The sequence below is a fragment of the Coturnix japonica genome, chromosome 2 (assembly GCF_001577835.2).
Source record: "Coturnix japonica isolate 7356 chromosome 2, Coturnix japonica 2.1, whole genome shotgun sequence".
Classification (NCBI taxonomy): Eukaryota; Metazoa; Chordata; class Aves; order Galliformes; family Phasianidae; genus Coturnix; species Coturnix japonica.
Window position 1 is genome coordinate 322,562 of NC_029517.1, and position 16,824 is coordinate 339,385.

The 16,824-nt window shown below is 65.1% G+C and overlaps 1 protein-coding gene across 1 annotated transcript in view; it reads left to right on the forward strand.

The window, feature by feature from the left end:
• KCNH2 (potassium voltage-gated channel subfamily H member 2) overlaps positions 1–16,752 on the forward strand; it is a 19,703-nt gene extending 2,951 nt beyond the window's left edge. The window contains exons 2-14 of the mRNA XM_015852747.2: positions 26–190; positions 883–1,320; positions 2,238–2,452; positions 10,200–10,625; positions 11,694–12,081; positions 12,600–12,799; positions 12,873–13,125; positions 13,203–13,396; positions 13,590–13,689; positions 13,767–14,045; positions 14,529–14,715; positions 14,859–15,033; positions 15,784–16,752. Of these exons, the coding sequence (XP_015708233.2) occupies positions 26–190; positions 883–1,320; positions 2,238–2,452; positions 10,200–10,625; positions 11,694–12,081; positions 12,600–12,799; positions 12,873–13,125; positions 13,203–13,396; positions 13,590–13,689; positions 13,767–14,045; positions 14,529–14,715; positions 14,859–15,033; positions 15,784–15,948 (3,185 nt within the window). The 3' untranslated portion in view covers positions 15,949–16,752. The remainder of the gene's footprint in view (positions 1–25; positions 191–882; positions 1,321–2,237; positions 2,453–10,199; positions 10,626–11,693; positions 12,082–12,599; positions 12,800–12,872; positions 13,126–13,202; positions 13,397–13,589; positions 13,690–13,766; positions 14,046–14,528; positions 14,716–14,858; positions 15,034–15,783) is intronic.
• The last annotated feature ends 72 nt before the right edge of the window (positions 16,753–16,824 follow it).

A 16,824-nucleotide genomic window follows, 5' to 3' on the forward strand; every position in this document is an offset into this window, starting at 1 on the left:
TTGCCTCAGTTTCCCCCCCCCGCAGGAAGCTGCTTCCTGTGCCTCGTGGACGTGGTGCCAGTGAAGAACGAAGACGGAGTCGTCATCATGTTCATCCTCAACTTCGAGGCAGTGATGGAGAGTGAAGGGCCGCGCTCCCCCCCCGCAGACACCAACCACTGGGTCACCCCCGGCGCCTGGATCCCGGCAGGTGCGGCCCCACTGCGCTGCCTGAGGGGGGTCACTGCCCCCCATGGTGCTGCGAGATGGGGGGGTTACCACCCCCCGTGATGCTGTGACCTTTAGGGGTCACCATTCCCTGTGGCACAGGGACTGGGGGGGATCACAGCCCCCGTGGTGTTACGAGATGGGGGGGTCTCTGTCCCTATCTGTGCTGTGACCTTTAGGGGTCACCATTCCCCGTGGCACAATGACTGGGTGTCACAGCCCCCATAGAGCTCTGATGTTTGGGGTCTCACATGGCGCTGTGACCTGGGGTGGGGGGTCCCTGCTCCCCATGGTGCTGTGCCCTTCAGGGATCACTGCTCCCCATGGCCCTGGGATGGGGGGGGGTCACAGCCCCCATAGAGCTCTGATATTTAGGGCTCGCTGCCCCTCGTGGTGCTGTGTCACTTAGGGGTCACCATTCCCCACGGCTCTGGGATGGGGGGGTCACAGCCCCACGGCGCTCTGCTGTTTAGGGGTCACTGACGGCGCTGTGACCTGGGAAGGGATCCCTGCCCCCCCCCCGTGCTGTGCCACTCTGTGCTCACTGCCTGGCATGGCACGGTCACCTGCGGGCAGAGGGACGGGGTCACCGCTCCCCATTGCTCTGCCATATACAGGGGGGTCCCATCTCCCCGCTGCACAGTGACCCCCCCCCCCACCCCTCTCCCACCGCAGGCCGCAGTCGCTCCTTCCGGCTGAAGCTGCCGGCGCTGCTGGCGCTGTCGGGCAGCAAACAGTCGCTGCCGCCGGAGCCGCCCGACGCCGTCATCGTGGACGTGTCGGATCGCGGCGCGGAGCCGAGCAGCTCCTCGCTGGACAACGGCTGCCTGGGCTGCTCCCGGCCCGACGACCAGCGGGCGCTGATGGAGCCCGACGACGGCGACGCGCCCCCGGAGCCGCCCGTCACCCACTCGTCGCCCCTCGCCGAGCGCCTCCGCCCCGCGCCCTTCTCGGACGGCAGCCTGGCCCGGAGCCGCTCGAGGGAGAGCTGCCACAGCGTGCGCCGAGCGTCCTCCGTCGATGACATCGAGGCCATGAGGGGCGACGGGGACAAGCGCAGCCACAGCCGGCACGCCAGCGCCGGGACCGGGATGCACCGCGGAGCCAGCACCGGTACGGGGAGGGGTGGAGGGCAACGGGGGCTGCGCCGTCGGGGGGGGGCGATGCGTCCCATGGGCGGCTCCGCTGTATGGGTCACAGCTGGGCACAGCGTGTCACCCCGGCCCACATCTGGATGTCCCGCGTCACCCCACGCCTTGACACCCCCCGTCTGGCCCCACACGGCTGCAGGCCTCACATCTGTCTGCTCCACACCTGGACCTCCAGAGCCGCCCTACCCCACAACTTGACCCCCCACATCTGGCCATACACATCCGCACGTCTCTGGCTGCCCCACACCTGGATATCCCCTGTCACACCCCCTTGACACCCCTCCCGCCTTGACACCCCCCCCATCTGGCCATACACAGCTGCCTGCCTCATGCCTCCCTGCCCCACATCTGGATGCCCCATGTCACCCTCCCCCACACCTTGACACCCCCCACCTGGCCGTACACATCCACGTGTCCCACATCTCCTGGCTGCCCCACACCTCGGGGAGGACATCTTGCTGAGCTCGTTAGGCCCAGCAGCTCGTCAGGCCACGGGTGGCTCCGCAGCTGTGGGTGCTTCGTTAGCGTAGCAGGGCTGCCCATCACTGCCCATCACTGCCCATCACTGCCCATCACTGCCCATCACTGCCACGCTGGACATCGCTGTAATGTGCTGCACTGCCCACAGCATGGCTTGAGGCCCCACTGAGCATCCAGCAGCGGGGATGAAGGGTGCCCACGTTGTGCTCCGCTTGCTGTGCCCCTGCGTGACCTCCAGCCCCAGCATCCTCTCAGTAACAAAGGGAGGGGACAGCCGCCGCCTCGTTAAGCCACTAAGCTCATTAGGAGAGGGAAATAATTACATTAGCTGTAAATGATATGGCCCCGCCGTGGGGCGAGGGCTGACTGCATCCCCCCCTCCCCCCCCTCCTGACCCAGGGGCCATGAACAACATCCGCAGCACCCTGCTCAACTCCACGTCCGACTCCGACCTGGTGCGGTACCGCGCCATCAGCAGGATCCCACAGATCACACTCAACTTTGTGGACTTCAAAGCTGACGCTTTCCTGGGGGCCCCGTCCGGAGAGAAGGAGATCATTGCACCCACCAAGCTGAAGGATCGCACCCACAACGTCACCGAGAAGGTCACCCAGGTGAGTGGGGGCATTGCGGGGCACGGCTGGAGCTGGGGGGGTGGACAACATGGGGGGATGGTGGAGCTGATTGATGGAGCTGATGGTGATGATGGAGCTGATGGAGATGGAGCTGGTGGTGATGATGGAGCTGATGGTGATGATGGAGCTGATGGGGATGATGGAGCTGATGGGGATGGAGCTGGTGGTGATGATGGAGCTGATGGAGATGGAGCTGGTGGCGATGATGGAGCTGATGGGGATGATGGAGCTGATGGGGATGATGGAGCTGATTGGGATGGAGCTGATGGTGATGCTGGAGCTGATGGTGATGATGGAGCTGATGGGGATGGAGCTGATGGCGATCGTAGAGCTGATGGGGATGGTGGAGGGCGTGGGGTGATGCTGGAGCTGGTGGGGTGGTGGTGGAGGTCATGGGCTGACGGTGGAGCTGATGGTAATGCTGGAGCTTGTGGTGATGGTGGATCTTATGTGCTGACACCGGAGGCTGTGGGGTGTTGGTGGAGGTGGTGGGGCAATGATGGAGGTTGTGGGGTGGCAGTGGAGGTCGAGGGCTGACGGTGATGCTGGAGCTGGTGGGGAATGCTGGAGCTCACGTGGTGATGGTGGAGATCATGGAGTGATGCTGGAGCTCACGGGATGGCAGTGGAGTTCATGGGCTGATGGCGGAGCTGGAGGTGATGCTGGAGCTGGTGGGGGATGCTGGAGCTCACGTGGTGATGGTGGAGGTCATGGGGTGGCAGTGGAAGTGGTGGGGTGGTGCTGGCTGGAACTCGTGGTGATGGTGGACCTTGTGTGCTGGCACTGGAGGATGCGAGGTGGTGTTGGAGCTGGTGGAGCCATGCTGGACGTCATGGGATGATGCTGGAGGTCACAGTGGTGGCAGAGCTGTTGGTGACACCGGGGCTGATGGAGTGACCCACTGCCACCCCATGCGCCCCATGTCCCCAACCCATGGCACCGAGGTGCTCCCAGTGCTGCTGACACCGCGTGGCTCATGGCACAGCCCCCTTGGACATAGTCCCGATGTGGGTCAGACACCACCCCATGGGAAGCCCCACAGGGCAGCGCAGACCCACACTGGGGTGTGGTTGGGTGGGCAGTGTGGGCCGGGAACTACAGCAGTGGGGCTGTGCTGTGCCCCACACCCCCTGCTCTGTGCTGTTCCATGTGGTGCCATGCCATGTAGCACCGTGCTACGCCACGTGGTGCTGTCCCGTGCCATGCTGCAGTGTGCCACGCCATGCAATGCTGTGTTGTGCCGTGCCGTGCCCTGCCCTGCTGTGCCAGGCAATGCCATGCTGTGCCATGCTGCCATCCCATGCCATGCAATGCTGTGCCATGCTGTGCCAGCCAATGCCATGCTGTGCCATGCTGCCATCCCATGCCATGCAATGCTGTGCCATGCTGTGCCATCAATGCCATCCCGTGCCGTGCCATCCCGTGCCGTGCCATGCTGTGCCAGCCAATGCCATGTTGTGCCATGCTGCCATCCCATGCCATGCAATGCCGTGCCATGCTGTGCCAGGCAATGCCGTGCCATCCCGTGCCGTGCCATGCGGTGCTGCCCGCTCCCGGCCGTGCCGGTTGTGCCGCATCCCGCACCCCGCTCCCGCAGCTCCGCTGATCCTTCGCACGTTGTGTAACCGCCATCTGGCTGCGGGGCGAAGGCGGCTGCTGCTGCTGCTGCTTAATTACGGCCTGATCCCGCTCCCGCTAATGAAGATACAGCCACCGTGGCCGCGGGCTCGGGGGAGCGCTGTGCCCGCCCCGCTGCGGGGTTGGGGGGGGGGCGCGGGCTGGGCGCAGCTGTGCGCTTGGGGTCCCCGAGCGGAGCGGCCCCCCCGAACTCGCTCCTGCCGACCCACGTGCTGGGCGATGGGGACCGACCCCCCCGGGAGCCCCCGGTCCTGCTGTCGGCTCTGCCTCCCCCCTCCCCCCCCCGCCGGTTGCGCTCCCGTGGCGCGGTGAGGGGTCAGAGCCCTCTCGGGGGGTGGGGGGGGGGGTCCGCGGTGCGTTAACGAGCGGCGCCTTCTGATCATCCCCGCCGTGTAATTAACGACGAGGCCGCGGATGTTTCTCATCCCCCTCGCGTTAATCCCGTCCTGCCGACAGCTGCGGCGCCGGATGGGCAGATGGACGGCAGCGCGGCCGCAGCCCCCTCACGGCCCGGCATCACCCCGCGGCCGGGGGGCGGGGGGCCGGGGGGGTCAGCCGGGCTGTGATCCGGGGATGGGGCACGGCGAGCGCTGCTGTCGGGAGCCGTTGGTGGGCCGGGATGGAGGAGGCCGAGGGGTCGTACCGGGTGTTGTGGGGGTACTGGGGGAGCCGGGGGTGTCTGCATGCGGGGTGCGGACTCGCTTTGTCGGTCCTATTGTGCGTGATGGAGCGCTGGTTGTGGAGCTATTCGGACATCGCTGCCGTCCGAACGAGCCGAGCGCGTCCCCGGCGCGGTGTGGCACCGGGGGGGGCGGGGGGGACCGGGACTCCCGGGCGGTGGCACCGTGAATCAGCCGCAATGACGGAAACCCGCAGCTCCGTCAAGGTCACCGCTCTCCGGGCCGCCCCACGGCGCGGGGATGGGGCGCTGCGTGGCAGCCCTGGGACCCCCAGTCCGGACCCTCCCGCCCGCGGGCTGCGGGCACCGCGCGGTCCTATGCGGGATGGGGTCGGTGTGGGGCGCGGTGCCCCGTGGGGGGGGTAGGCGACCGTGCCAGGTGCCTGCGGTGCGTTTGTGTGGGGCTGGCAGCGCTGTGGGGCTGGCAGCGATTTGAGGACAGCTCCGGGAAATAAAGCGGGGAATGCGGAGCTGTGTGTCCCCGTCGGGGCTGGGCAGCAGCCAGGGGCAGCGGTGCCGGAAAGCGCCTGCGGCGGAGGGGAGCTGCGGGCAGCCGTCCCCGTCCCCTTCCCGTCCCCTTGCTCGGTGCCATCCCATCCCATCCCATCCGATCCCATCCGATCCCATCCCATCCCATCCCATCCCATCCCATCCCTTCCCATCCCATCCCATCCCATCCCATCCCATCCCATCCCATCCCATCCCATCCCATCGCATCTTCGCATCCCCACTCCTATCCTTCTCCAGCCATTCTCATCCTTTTCCCTTTCACTATTTCTAACTCTGCCCCCTTTCTTGCCTCCTTCCCTGTGCCCATCCTACTCTTTATCCATTTTCTTTTTTTTTTCAAATTCCTATTCCTCATTCCCATCCCCGTCCCCTCTGTCATCTTTTGCCCCTATTCCTTCCCGGCAACTCCGTCCCTTTCCCCCCACATAACCCTTTCCCGTCCGCCATTCCTCATCCCTTTCCTTGGGCCCTTGTGCCACCTGCCCCCATCCTATCCCCCTTCTCGCTTCGTCTGCCATCTCTTGTTTCTCGACCCCCCGCCCCCTCCCCGGTCTCATTTCCCACCCCCGCCCACCTCGCGTTTTCCTTACGGCGGTCGTACCGCGGGACTTCCCCCCCCCCGCCGTCGCCCCGGTGCCTCAGTGTTCCCGGGGCCGTTCGTCCCTTGCCGTGAGCCGCTGCCGAGCGGGGCGGGGCGGCGCGGCCGGGGGGGGTAGGGATGGAGGGCCCGGCTGGAGGGCGGGGGCCGTGGGGGGGTGGGGGGGGCCGTGCCGCCGCTCTCAGTCTGGCCGCGCTTCTCACAGCTCCACAGAGCGCGGGGCAGCGCCGGACGGACAGAGCGGGGTGCGGGGCCCCGGGGGGGCGGCCGCAGATCCCCCCCGTTGAAAGCGGCCATGGCCCCGGGGGGGCGCGATGGCGGCGACCGCCCCGACGGGGACCGAAAGAGCGGCCGCGTTCGGCGCGCGGTGCGCATCTCCAGCCTGGTGGCACAGGAGGTGGGTGCGGGGCGGCGGGTGCGGGCCGGGGGGGTCCCCGCGGTATCTGCCCGTAGCCCCGGGGGTCCGGGCTGCGCCCCGAGAAAGCAGCGGGGTCCTGGGGCTGATTCCTTGAGCGGGAGGTGAGAGGAGGGCGGGGGGCCGCGGGGGGCTCCTCAGCATCCCCGTGTCTGTGCATCCCAATGCATCCCAATAACGGAGCATCCCGGTGCCCAGACCGGATTTGAGATGTTCGGGATGGTCGGGACCCCCCAACCCCCATCCCGGCCCCAAAGGGCCGTGACCAATGGGAGCAGAACCCCACGTTGTTCCCACGGGGCCGTGAGGGAACGGAGGGGACATCAGCAGCTCACGGTGACCCCTCGGCTCCCAGCGCCAAAGCTGAGCCCCCAGCGATGAGGCGCCGTCGGTGCCCTCGCAGCGCAGCACCCGCCCCCCACCTGTGTGGCACGTGCTGGGGCTGCTCCACGGCTGCGTCACCGGGTGGGGGTTCGGCTGCAGGAGGGGGGGACGCACCGCCCCACGGGGACGTCACCCCATCACGGGGCTGCCGCCATCCCGCCCCGCTGCCGCAGTGCTGAGGGCAGCACCCCACCGTGCCCCCAAACCCATCGCACATGGCGGGCACGGCTGTGCCGGGCACCGCGCCGCAGCTCAACGCGGTGAGTACGGCACGATGTGCTGCCACCCGCACCACTGGGACGGGTGTGCGGGGAGCTGCCAACAGCGGGCACTGCACCGGGGACAGCGGGACACTGGGGGCTGTGCCAATGTTGGGTGTCGTGTTGGTGTTGTTGGGTGCTGTGTTGGCTTTTGGCGTAGTGCTGGGTGTTGTGCCAGCCTTGGGTGTCAGGGCCAGTATTGGGTGCTGTGCTGACATTGGGTGCTGTGTTGACGCTGGGTGCTGTGCTCGGTGCTGGGTGCTGTGCTCGATGCTGGGTGCTGTGCTGATGCTGGGTGCTGTGCTGACACTGGGTGCTGTGTTGGCACTGGGTGCTGTGCTGACATTGGGTGCTGTGCTGACATTGGGTGCTGTGCTGATATTGGGTGCTGTGTTGATGTTGGGTGCTGTGTTGGCACTGGGTGCTGTACCAGGGTTGAGTGTGTGTGCCATTGCTGGGTGCTCTGCTGTCACTGGGTGCTGTTCTGCTGTTGGCTGTTGGGTGCCATGGTCCTGTCCTGCTGTCAGGTGTTGCTGACAGTGCAGAGCACCCCACGGTGCCCGGGGTCTGTGTGCCATGGCCATGACAGGGCATTTGGGATCACTGTGGGTGCTGTGGCTGTGAGAGGCCAATTGGGGACCACAGACACTGACGGTCCATGCGGGCGTTTGGGTGCCGCCGCTGTTGGGGTCTGTGTGTTCATGGGGTCCCACAGGGTCCGTGGGGCGCTGGGGGTCTATGGGGTGTTGTGGGGCTGTGCTGCGGTACTGGAGGCTCCGGGTGCTGCGGGCATTGCTGTCCTTGCAGGAGCCGCACGGCGGGGCGGGGGTTGCCGTGCTCGGTGCCGGTGGTTGGCCCGGGGGTGTCTCTACCGACACGGCCCAGCTGCGGTCTCGGTGTGGGCTCTGCGTGTCCGGTCCCAGAGCTCTCGTGGGAGAGGCCCAACCTGTCCCGGTGTTGGGCGCTGAGCGTCGCGTCCCGGCAGGAGACGGTGTCAGCGCGGCCGCGCTCGGGGGGCAGCGTCCGTCCGGCCACCGGCACCGGCGCGTTTGTCCCCCCCGGTGGCGGCGCTGCGGTATTTGTGGCGGTGCGGAGGCGGCGGGGCGCGGGGTGGCAGCTGCCGGTGGCACCGCAGGTGTCGGCCGCGCGTCACCGCGAGCGCGAGGTGCCGCGTGCCGGTGCCGGGGCGGTGTTGGTGTCACCGCGTGTCGGCACCGCCGTAACTGTGTCACCGTGACTGACGGGTGTCGGTGTCACGGCGGTTCCGAGGGTGCGCGCTCCGGCTGCGCGCCGATGTCACTCCGCGTACGGAGCCGCTCCGCGGGGCGGAGGGTCCGGGCGTCGACCGACCCCCCCCCGACCCCGACGCTCCGGGGCAGCGCCGTCACCCCGAGCCCTGGGGACACGGCAGGGGCGCGCAGCTGCCGTCCACCCCCTCGCCCCCCCCGGCCCACGCTCCGTCACGCGGTTCCCGAGGACGCGCGGGTGGCGGTGGGGAAATCCCCGCGTGGGAGGCGGCGGTGACACGGGGCCGCGGGGCAGAGCGAGCCGCCCCCGTGTCCCCAGTGATGTCACCGCCGGGGTGTCCCCAGTGATGTCACCGCTGTGTCCCCGCTGCTGTCACCGTGTTGTCCCCGGTGTCGCCATCGCGACATCCCCGACGCTGCCCCCGATCCGTCCTCCCTCCCCGAGGTTCCCCCGCAGCTCCGGGGGCAGCACAGCGCGGGGCGGTGGCAGCGGATGGGGGAGGGGGGACACACCGTGACCGCGTACGGGGGGGTCCCAGCGGTGCCCCCCCCACCCCGCTCTGCACAGCGCGGGGAGCGCTCCGGGAACGCGGGGGGTGGCGGCGGGCGAGGAGCGGAGGGAGCCCTCCCCCATCCCCCGCCGCGCAGGGGTTAACGGGGGGGGGCCGGCGCTGGGGGCGGCGGGGGCCGCGCAGCAGGGCAGGCTGGGAAACATTTCCGCCCCAATAATTCCTGCTCGGCGGGGGGGGGGAAACACCGGGCCGGGGGTGTCGGGGGGCGATGGGCGCGAGGCTGGACGTGAGTGGGGGGGCGCGGGGCCCCCGCAGCGCCCCGGGCTGAGGATGCTGGCCGCGCTGCTGCAGCTGCTGCGGGACCTCGCGGGGCCCCCCCCGCCCCTCGCGGGCCCCCCCATGCCCGGCGCCCGCCTGAACGCGGCGGGAGGGCAGCGCCGAGAGCGGCAGGTACCGGGGGGGTTTACCGGAGGGGGGGGAACATTGGGTCTAACGAGGGGGTGGGAGGGGCATTGGGTACCAGTGAAGGGATAGAGGGGGGTCCGCCCTCCGGGGTTACATAAAGCCTCCCTACCCCTCGCTTCCAGCCTGCCTCCCCCGGTGCCATCGGTCCCGTGCGGGGACGGACGGGCGCTGCTGCCGGGCACTGTGCCGGGGCGCGGGGACTCGCACTGCGGGGGGGAGGGTGCGGGGGGGGGTTTCCCGCTCCGTATCCGCCCTTCTGACCCCCTGGCCCGGAATCCCACCGCGGTACTGTGCGGGCCCGGGGGGGCACAGAGGATGTGGAAGGTCGGGGGTCGGGGAGGTGCTGGCACAGCTCAGGGTTTGCCCCGCCCCCCACCGCACACAGATGCCCCGAGGGAAGCAATTGCATGCGGGCCCCCTCTCCCCCCCAATTTCCATGGGTCCCGACGGGCAGCACCGGGGGTGGTGCTGGGGTGTGGGGGCTTTCAGCAGGCAGGGACGTACCAAGGTGAGGGCTCCCCTCCATCCCCCTGCACCCCAATGCATCTTTTCACACCTAGCTGCACCTCATTGCCTTCCGCTGAGCCTCCCTGTGCCCCACTGCATTCTATTGCTCTCAGCATGCACCCCTTTGCATCCCATTGGATCCCGTTGCATCCCATTACATCTCATTGTGTCCCATTGCATCCCATTTCATCTTGCAACCCATTCCATCTCGTTACATCCTGCTGCATCCCACTGTATCCAGCTGTATCCCTCTGCACCGTGTTGCATCCTGTTACATCCCGTTTTATCCCATTGCATCCCACTGCATCCATCCACATCCCATTGCATCCTGTTACATCCCGATGCATCCAATTGCATCCAGCTGCATCCCATTGCATCCTGTTATGTCCCAATGCACCCCATTACATCCCACTGCATCCCACCACACTGGGGAGGGGTACCCAGGCTGGACAGCCTGTGGGTTGGGTCTCTGCCTCATGGGATGGGCGCTGAGCTGCTGCTGCCCGGCCAGGTGCTGTCCCTGGGTGCCGACGTCCTCCCTGAGTACAAGCTGCAGGCGCCGCGCATCCACAAATGGACCATCCTGCACTACAGTCCCTTTAAGGCCGTGTGGGATTGGCTCATCCTTCTGCTGGTCATCTACACGGCCGTCTTCACTCCCTACTCGGCCGCCTTCCTGCTCAACGACCAGGAGGAGGCCCAGCGGCACAACTGTGGCTACTCCTGCAGCCCCCTCAATGTGGTGGACCTCATCGTGGACATCATGTTCATCGTGGACATTGTCATCAACTTCCGCACCACCTACGTCAACTCCAATGAGGAGGTGGTGAGCCACCCCGCCAAGATCGCCATCCACTACTTCAAGGGCTGGTTCCTCATCGACATGGTGGCCGCCATTCCCTTTGATCTGCTCATCTTTGGCTCTGGCTCTGAGGAGGTACAGGGATGGGACTGTGTTTGGTGGGGATGAAGATGGGTTGGGAATGGAGCTGGGTTGGGGATGGCACAGGGTTGAACTGGGTACAGGGTTGTGTTGGTTTGCTTTGGGGATGGGGTTGGATTGGGTTGGGTTGGTTGAGTTGGTGATGAGACTGAGCTGAGCTGGGGATGGGTTTGAGTCCAGGATAGATGTGGGTTGGATTGAGTTGAGCTGGGGATGGGGTTGGGTTAGGAATGGGGCTTGGTTTTGTTGAGGACAGTGTTGGGTTGGATTGGGTTGGGTTGAGTTGGTGATGAGGTTGAGTTGAATTGAGTAGGGGATGGGGTGGGTTGGGGATGGTGTTGGGTTGTGTTGGGGACAGGGTTGGATTGGACTGCTTTGGGGATGGGGTTGGATTGGGTTGGGTTGGTGATGGGGTTGAGTTGAACTGAGCTGTGGATGGGTTTAAACTGGGGACAGAGATGGGTTGGACTGAGTTGGGCATAGAGTTGGGTTGGATTGAGTTGAGCTGGTGATGGGGTTGGGTTGAGTTGTGGCAGGGTTGGGACAGGGTTGGATTGGGTTGAGTTGGGAATGGGATTAGGTTGATTTGGAGATTGGGTGAAATTGGGAATGGGGTTGTGTTGAGTTGAGCTAGGAAGGTTGAGTTGATTTGGGAATAAGGTTCAGTTGGGTTTGGGGCTGAGTTCAGAGTTGGGTTGGGTTAAGATGGGGATGAGATTGGGTTGAGTTGAGCTGCTGATAGAGTTGAGCTGGGGATGGGGTTGAGTTGGGGATTGGGTTGACTTGATGAGGTTGAACTGAGGACAGTTTGAATTGGGGTCTGAGTTGGAGATAGGTTTGAGTTGAGTTGAGTTGGGAATGGGGTTGGGATGAGTTGAGTTGAGTTGGGGAAGGTGTTGAGTTGGATTGAGTTGGGGTTGGTTTGGATTTGGGATGGGCTCAGGGTAAAGTTGGTTTGGACTGGGCAGCCCAGATTCTCTGTGCCTGGAGAGCAGATGAGATCTAGGGCTCTGGCCTCCCGTGGGGGTCCCACAGCACTCAGTGCCCCCCTCCCCTTCACAGACCACCACCCTCATTGGTCTCCTGAAGACTGCCCGGCTGTTACGCCTGGTCCGTGTGGCCCGCAAGCTGGACCGCTATTCTGAATATGGAGCAGCTGTGCTCTTCCTGCTCATGTGCACCTTTGCCCTCATTGCCCACTGGCTGGCCTGCATCTGGTATGCCATCGGCAATGTGGAGGGGCAGCGCATCGGCTGGCTGCACTCGCTGGGCGACCAAATCGGCAAGCCACTGAACGACAGCAACCCCCTGTATGGCCCCACCATCAAGGACAAGTACGTCACGGCGCTCTACTTCACCTTCAGCAGCCTGACGAGCGTCGGCTTCGGCAACGTCTCACCCAACACCAACTCGGAAAAGATCTTCTCCATTTGTGTCATGCTCATCGGCTGTGAGTGAGGCGCCTGTGGGGGGGGTGTGCTGGGGGGCGTCCACAGGGCAGGAGCTGAGCGGGGGTGGCAGAACACGTGTGTGTTTCTTTACTGTGAGAGTGGGGAGGTGCTGGAAGAGCTGCCCAGAAAGGCTGCAGATACTCCATCGCTGGAGGTGTTCAAGGCCAGGTTGTATGGGGCCCTGGGGTCTGGTATTAAATGTGAAGGTTGGTGGCCCTGCCTGCAACAAGGGAGTTGGAGCTTCATGATCCATCAGGTCCCTTCCAACCCGGGCCATCCTATGATTCTATGTGTGTGTGTGACTGTGCTGTGGATCATGCACCCATCTGTCTGAGTGTAGGTGTGAGCATGCACACGAGGGCTGCCCCCAACCCAACGCCATTCCCAACTTAATGTTTGGGCACATGGAGAGCCCGCTGTGTGTGTACACGAGTGTATGTGGGTCCCACCATGGTGTGGGGCCTGTGGGGCACTGCTGTCCCTCACCTGTGCCCTCACTGCTCCTCACCCCACGCAGCCCTGATGTATGCCAGCATCTTTGGGAACGTGTCGGCCATCATCCAGCGCCTCTACTCGGGCACGGCACGCTACCACACACAGATGCTGCGCGTCCGCGAGTTTATCCGCTTCCACCAGATCCCCAACCCGCTGCGCCAGCGCCTGGAGGAGTATTTCCAGCACGCCTGGTCCTACACCAACGGCATCGACATGAATGCGGTGAGTGCCGCTGGCCCCGCTGCGCCCACTGCCACCCGAGCCACGCCGTGACGCTGCATCCCCATCCCTGCAGGTGCTGAAGGGCTTCCCTGAGTGCCTGCAGGCAGACATCTGCCTCCACCTGAACCGCAGCCTGCTGCAGAACTGCAAGCCCTTCAAGGGAGCCACCAAGGGCTGCCTGCGTGCCCTGGCCATGAAGTTCAAGACGACGCACGCTCCGCCCGGGGACACGCTGGTGCACGCTGGCGATGTGCTGACCGCGCTCTACTTCATCTCACGCGGCTCCATCGAGATCCTGCGTGGAGATGTGGTGGTGGCCATCCTGGGTGAGCCCTGGGCCGGGTGGTGACGTGGCTGTGCGTCCCCACCGTGGGCTGACCCGGTGCCCCAATCCCTCCCCAAGGGAAAAATGACATTTTTGGGGAACCGCTGAACCTGTACGCGCGGCCAGGGAAGTCCAACGCTGACGTGCGCGCGCTCACCTACTGCGATCTGCACAAGATCCACCGCGAGGACCTGCTGGAGGTGCTGGACATGTACCCCGAGTTCTCCGACCACTTCTGGTCCAGTCTGGAGATCACCTTCAACCTGCGTGATGTGAGGGAGGGAGCAGCTGGGGGGTGGAGATGGGAGGGGACACCACAGGGACATGGCTGGGATGTGGCACTGTGGCACTGATGGGGATGTGGCACCGCTGGATAGTGCCACACGTTCCCGTCGTTGTGCCATAGCCCACTCCCCACTCCTGTGGGGGTCCATGGCATTACCCCCTCACCGCCCCCTCCTGCAGACCAACATGATCCCTGGTTCCCCGGGCAGCGATGAACTGGACAGCGGCTTCAACCGCCTGCGCAAACGCAAGCTCTCCTTCCGCCGCCGCACGGAGAAAGGTGAGGGGTCAGGGGGGTGGGGGTGGGGGCTCAGGAGCCCCGAGGGGTGCGTGACCCCTCTGCGTGTCCCCCTTCAGATGCAGAGGCTGCTGGGGAGCCACGCAGTGGGCAGAAGGCGCTGCGGCTGAGCAGGGGCTGCCAGGCACCGGGAGCCCCGCGGGGGCCAGCAGAGTGGGAGCCATGCCACTGCAGTTCACCCTCCAGCTCCCCATCCAGCGATGAGGATGAGCACCCTGCACCCACCCCGGGGGCTGCTGCTCTCTCACCCTTCCACAGCCCCCGGCCCAGCGGTGAAGCCCCTACAGCCATCGACACTGAGGAGCGCGAGGGCAGCGATATGTGCAACCCCCTCTCAGGTGGGAACGGGGCATGGCAGAGTTCTTGCTTCTCTGCTTCCTGCTCTGTGTGAGCAGAGCATCTCCCAAAGGTCCATCTTATGCTCTGCACCCCCATTCCTCCCGCATGTACTTGCATCCCTGTTTCTCCTGCATCATCATTCCCCATGCTCCCACATTCCTGCTCCTGCATCCCTCATCATGATTCTCCATCCCCTTTGGTTTTGCATCCACACGCTCCTGCATCTCCCCTGCCATACTCCTGTGTCCCCATGTCTCATATTTCTGTATTGCTTCTAACCAGTCCTGCATCCCCCTGCCATGGTCCTACACCCACAATTCCTTCTGCATCCCCACCCCCCTTGCAGCACCTGCATCCCCACACCTCATCCTTTCTGCATCCCCACATCCCGTGCTCCTGCATCCCCATTCTTCCCCCATCCCTTCTCCTCCTCCCTTGATGCCATCCACACCACACCAATCCTTCCTCCACCTCTCCTCCAGGAGCCTTCTCGGGGGTCTCCAACATCTTCAGCTTCTGGGGGGAGAGCCGGGGGAGGCAGTACCAGGAGTTGCCCCGTTGCACGATCCCTGCACATGCAGCCCTTGGGATCCCAATGCCCTCCATGAGCCGCCGGCAGCGCTCTGAGGTGGAGATGCGCCTTGACCTCCTCCAGAAGCAGCTCAATAGGTAACTTAGGGGGTGGCGAGACCCCCGGCAGACCACCTGATCACCCCCTATGGGTGGGGGGTCTGCTGGGGGGTCTCACCACCCCATAAGCAGTGCTGTATAGCAGGGAGCCCCCTGCATACCCCATCACTGTTTGTCTACAGGTTGGAGACAAGGATGGCGACGGACATCAGCTCCATCATGCAGCTGCTGCAGCGCCAGGCTGCTCTTGTGCCCCCCGCCTACAGCACAGTGTCATCCCCCCATCAGCCTCCAGGTCCCCCCCCCTGCCCTCTGCAGCCCATCCTCCCCATCACCCCCATCCAGCCGCTCTCTCAGGTGAGCCACCCCCAAAGTTTGGGGGCAGAGGCCTGGTGCTTGCATGCTGCATCTTGCAGCCCTACAGGTTTAGAGCAGCCCCTCTCTTGTGTCCCATCTTTCAGCCCCACACACAGCTGGAGTCACTCCTGTGTCCCCAAGGTGTGGGGTAGCTCTGCTCCTGTGTCCCATACAGCAGCCCCACAGTGATCTGGGGCCAATGTCCTGCCCCTCAGGTTTGGGGCAGCCCCTCTCCTAGGCCCGTTTCCCTTTCTTCTTTCCAAATGGTGAGCCTGGTTGACTCCTGACACCCTAAGTCTGGAGGCAGATTCTCTCTCCTGTCCCATTTTCCAGCCCCACTGTAATCAGGGACACAGCTGAGTGTTCCACATTGGAGGTAACCCTTTTTCTGAACCCCATCTTCCAGCTCTATGGAAAGCTGGGGGGCCACTGCTCAGTCCACCAGGTTTGGGGCAGCCCCTGTCCCATGCCCTGTTCCCTAAACCTAACCTTCCCTACAGTGAGCTGGAGTGACTCCTGAGTTTCCCAGGTTTGGGGTACCCTTTCTGCTATGCCCTATCCTGCACCCCCGTGGTGAGCTGGAACCATTGTTGAGCCCCCCAGGTTTGGGGCAGCCCCTCTCTCGTGCACCATTTTCCAGCCCCACGGCTCTCTCCCATACCCCACAGAACTCACACCCGGGAGGGTCTCACCCCACACCCCACACCCCATCCCGGTGCTCCACACTCCTCCTCCCACTCTCTCCCGCAGGTTCCCAGCTTCCCAGTGCCCCCAGAGCTGAGCGGCGCTGGGGGTCCCCCACCACCCCCCGACGTGGTGCTGCTGCTGGAGCCGTCTCCACGCCGCCGTTCGCTGCCCGGCCCGCTGCCCCCTGCGCAGCCGCTGCACAGACACTGCTCCGACCCCGGCAGTTAGGGGGCAGCGCGGGACGGGGCCGGGACCCCCACCCACGGACGTGGGACCCCGTCCCCAGGACGCCGGGGTCATGGCTGCCGTCCCCACGGACATTGCGCCCGCGTTAGCTGGCCTAACCCCGGGCTGGGCCGGTGGCAGCGGGTGTGGGCTGCTCTCGCCCTTCCTCCTCCTCCTCCTCTTCCTTCTCCCCATAGTGATGCAGCGGGGGGATGGGGGAGCGGAGCAGTGTGCGTGCGCACATTTCTGTGTGCACACACCTGTCTGACGCACACTCCTGTCCTTGTGCACAGATGTGTCTGATGCACACACATCTCCGTGTGCGCCATGCGTGTCCGTGTGTTTCTGTGTGCTGCGGCCCTCTGCCCCGTCTGCTTTGTGCACACGTGGGGCCGCGTGTCCATGTGCTGCCCCTACGGTGACTCTGCGTGTGTCTGGGTGTGCTCCTGGTGTGCACCGTGCAAACACACGTGTGCACTGGGCGTGGGGTGGGTGCGTGTCCTTGTCTGTCCGCCGTGCGGTCGCCATGGGGCAGCGTGTGGCTCCAGCATCGTCCCCTCCCTGCGCTCCCTCCCCACGGCACAGGGGTTGGGGGGGGTCCCGCTGTGCTGCCACACGCACAATGTGGGGAGAGTTGGGGGGCATGGGCAGGGTCCACCCACAGCCCCCCACCATGTGTGCCGTGTTTGTACCGTTGTCCTGTAGGTCTCTGTGTGCCCCCCCCAGCCTTTTTACACCGCCCTGCATGTCGCCTTCTGCAGTAGGAGCCCCCGTCCTGCACCCCAATAAAGCAGACCGAGGACTGTTGTGTGTGTGCGGTATGCTCGGGGATGGGGGCCACAGCTGGGGACCCCTGGGCTGGGGAAGCAGAGCACCATG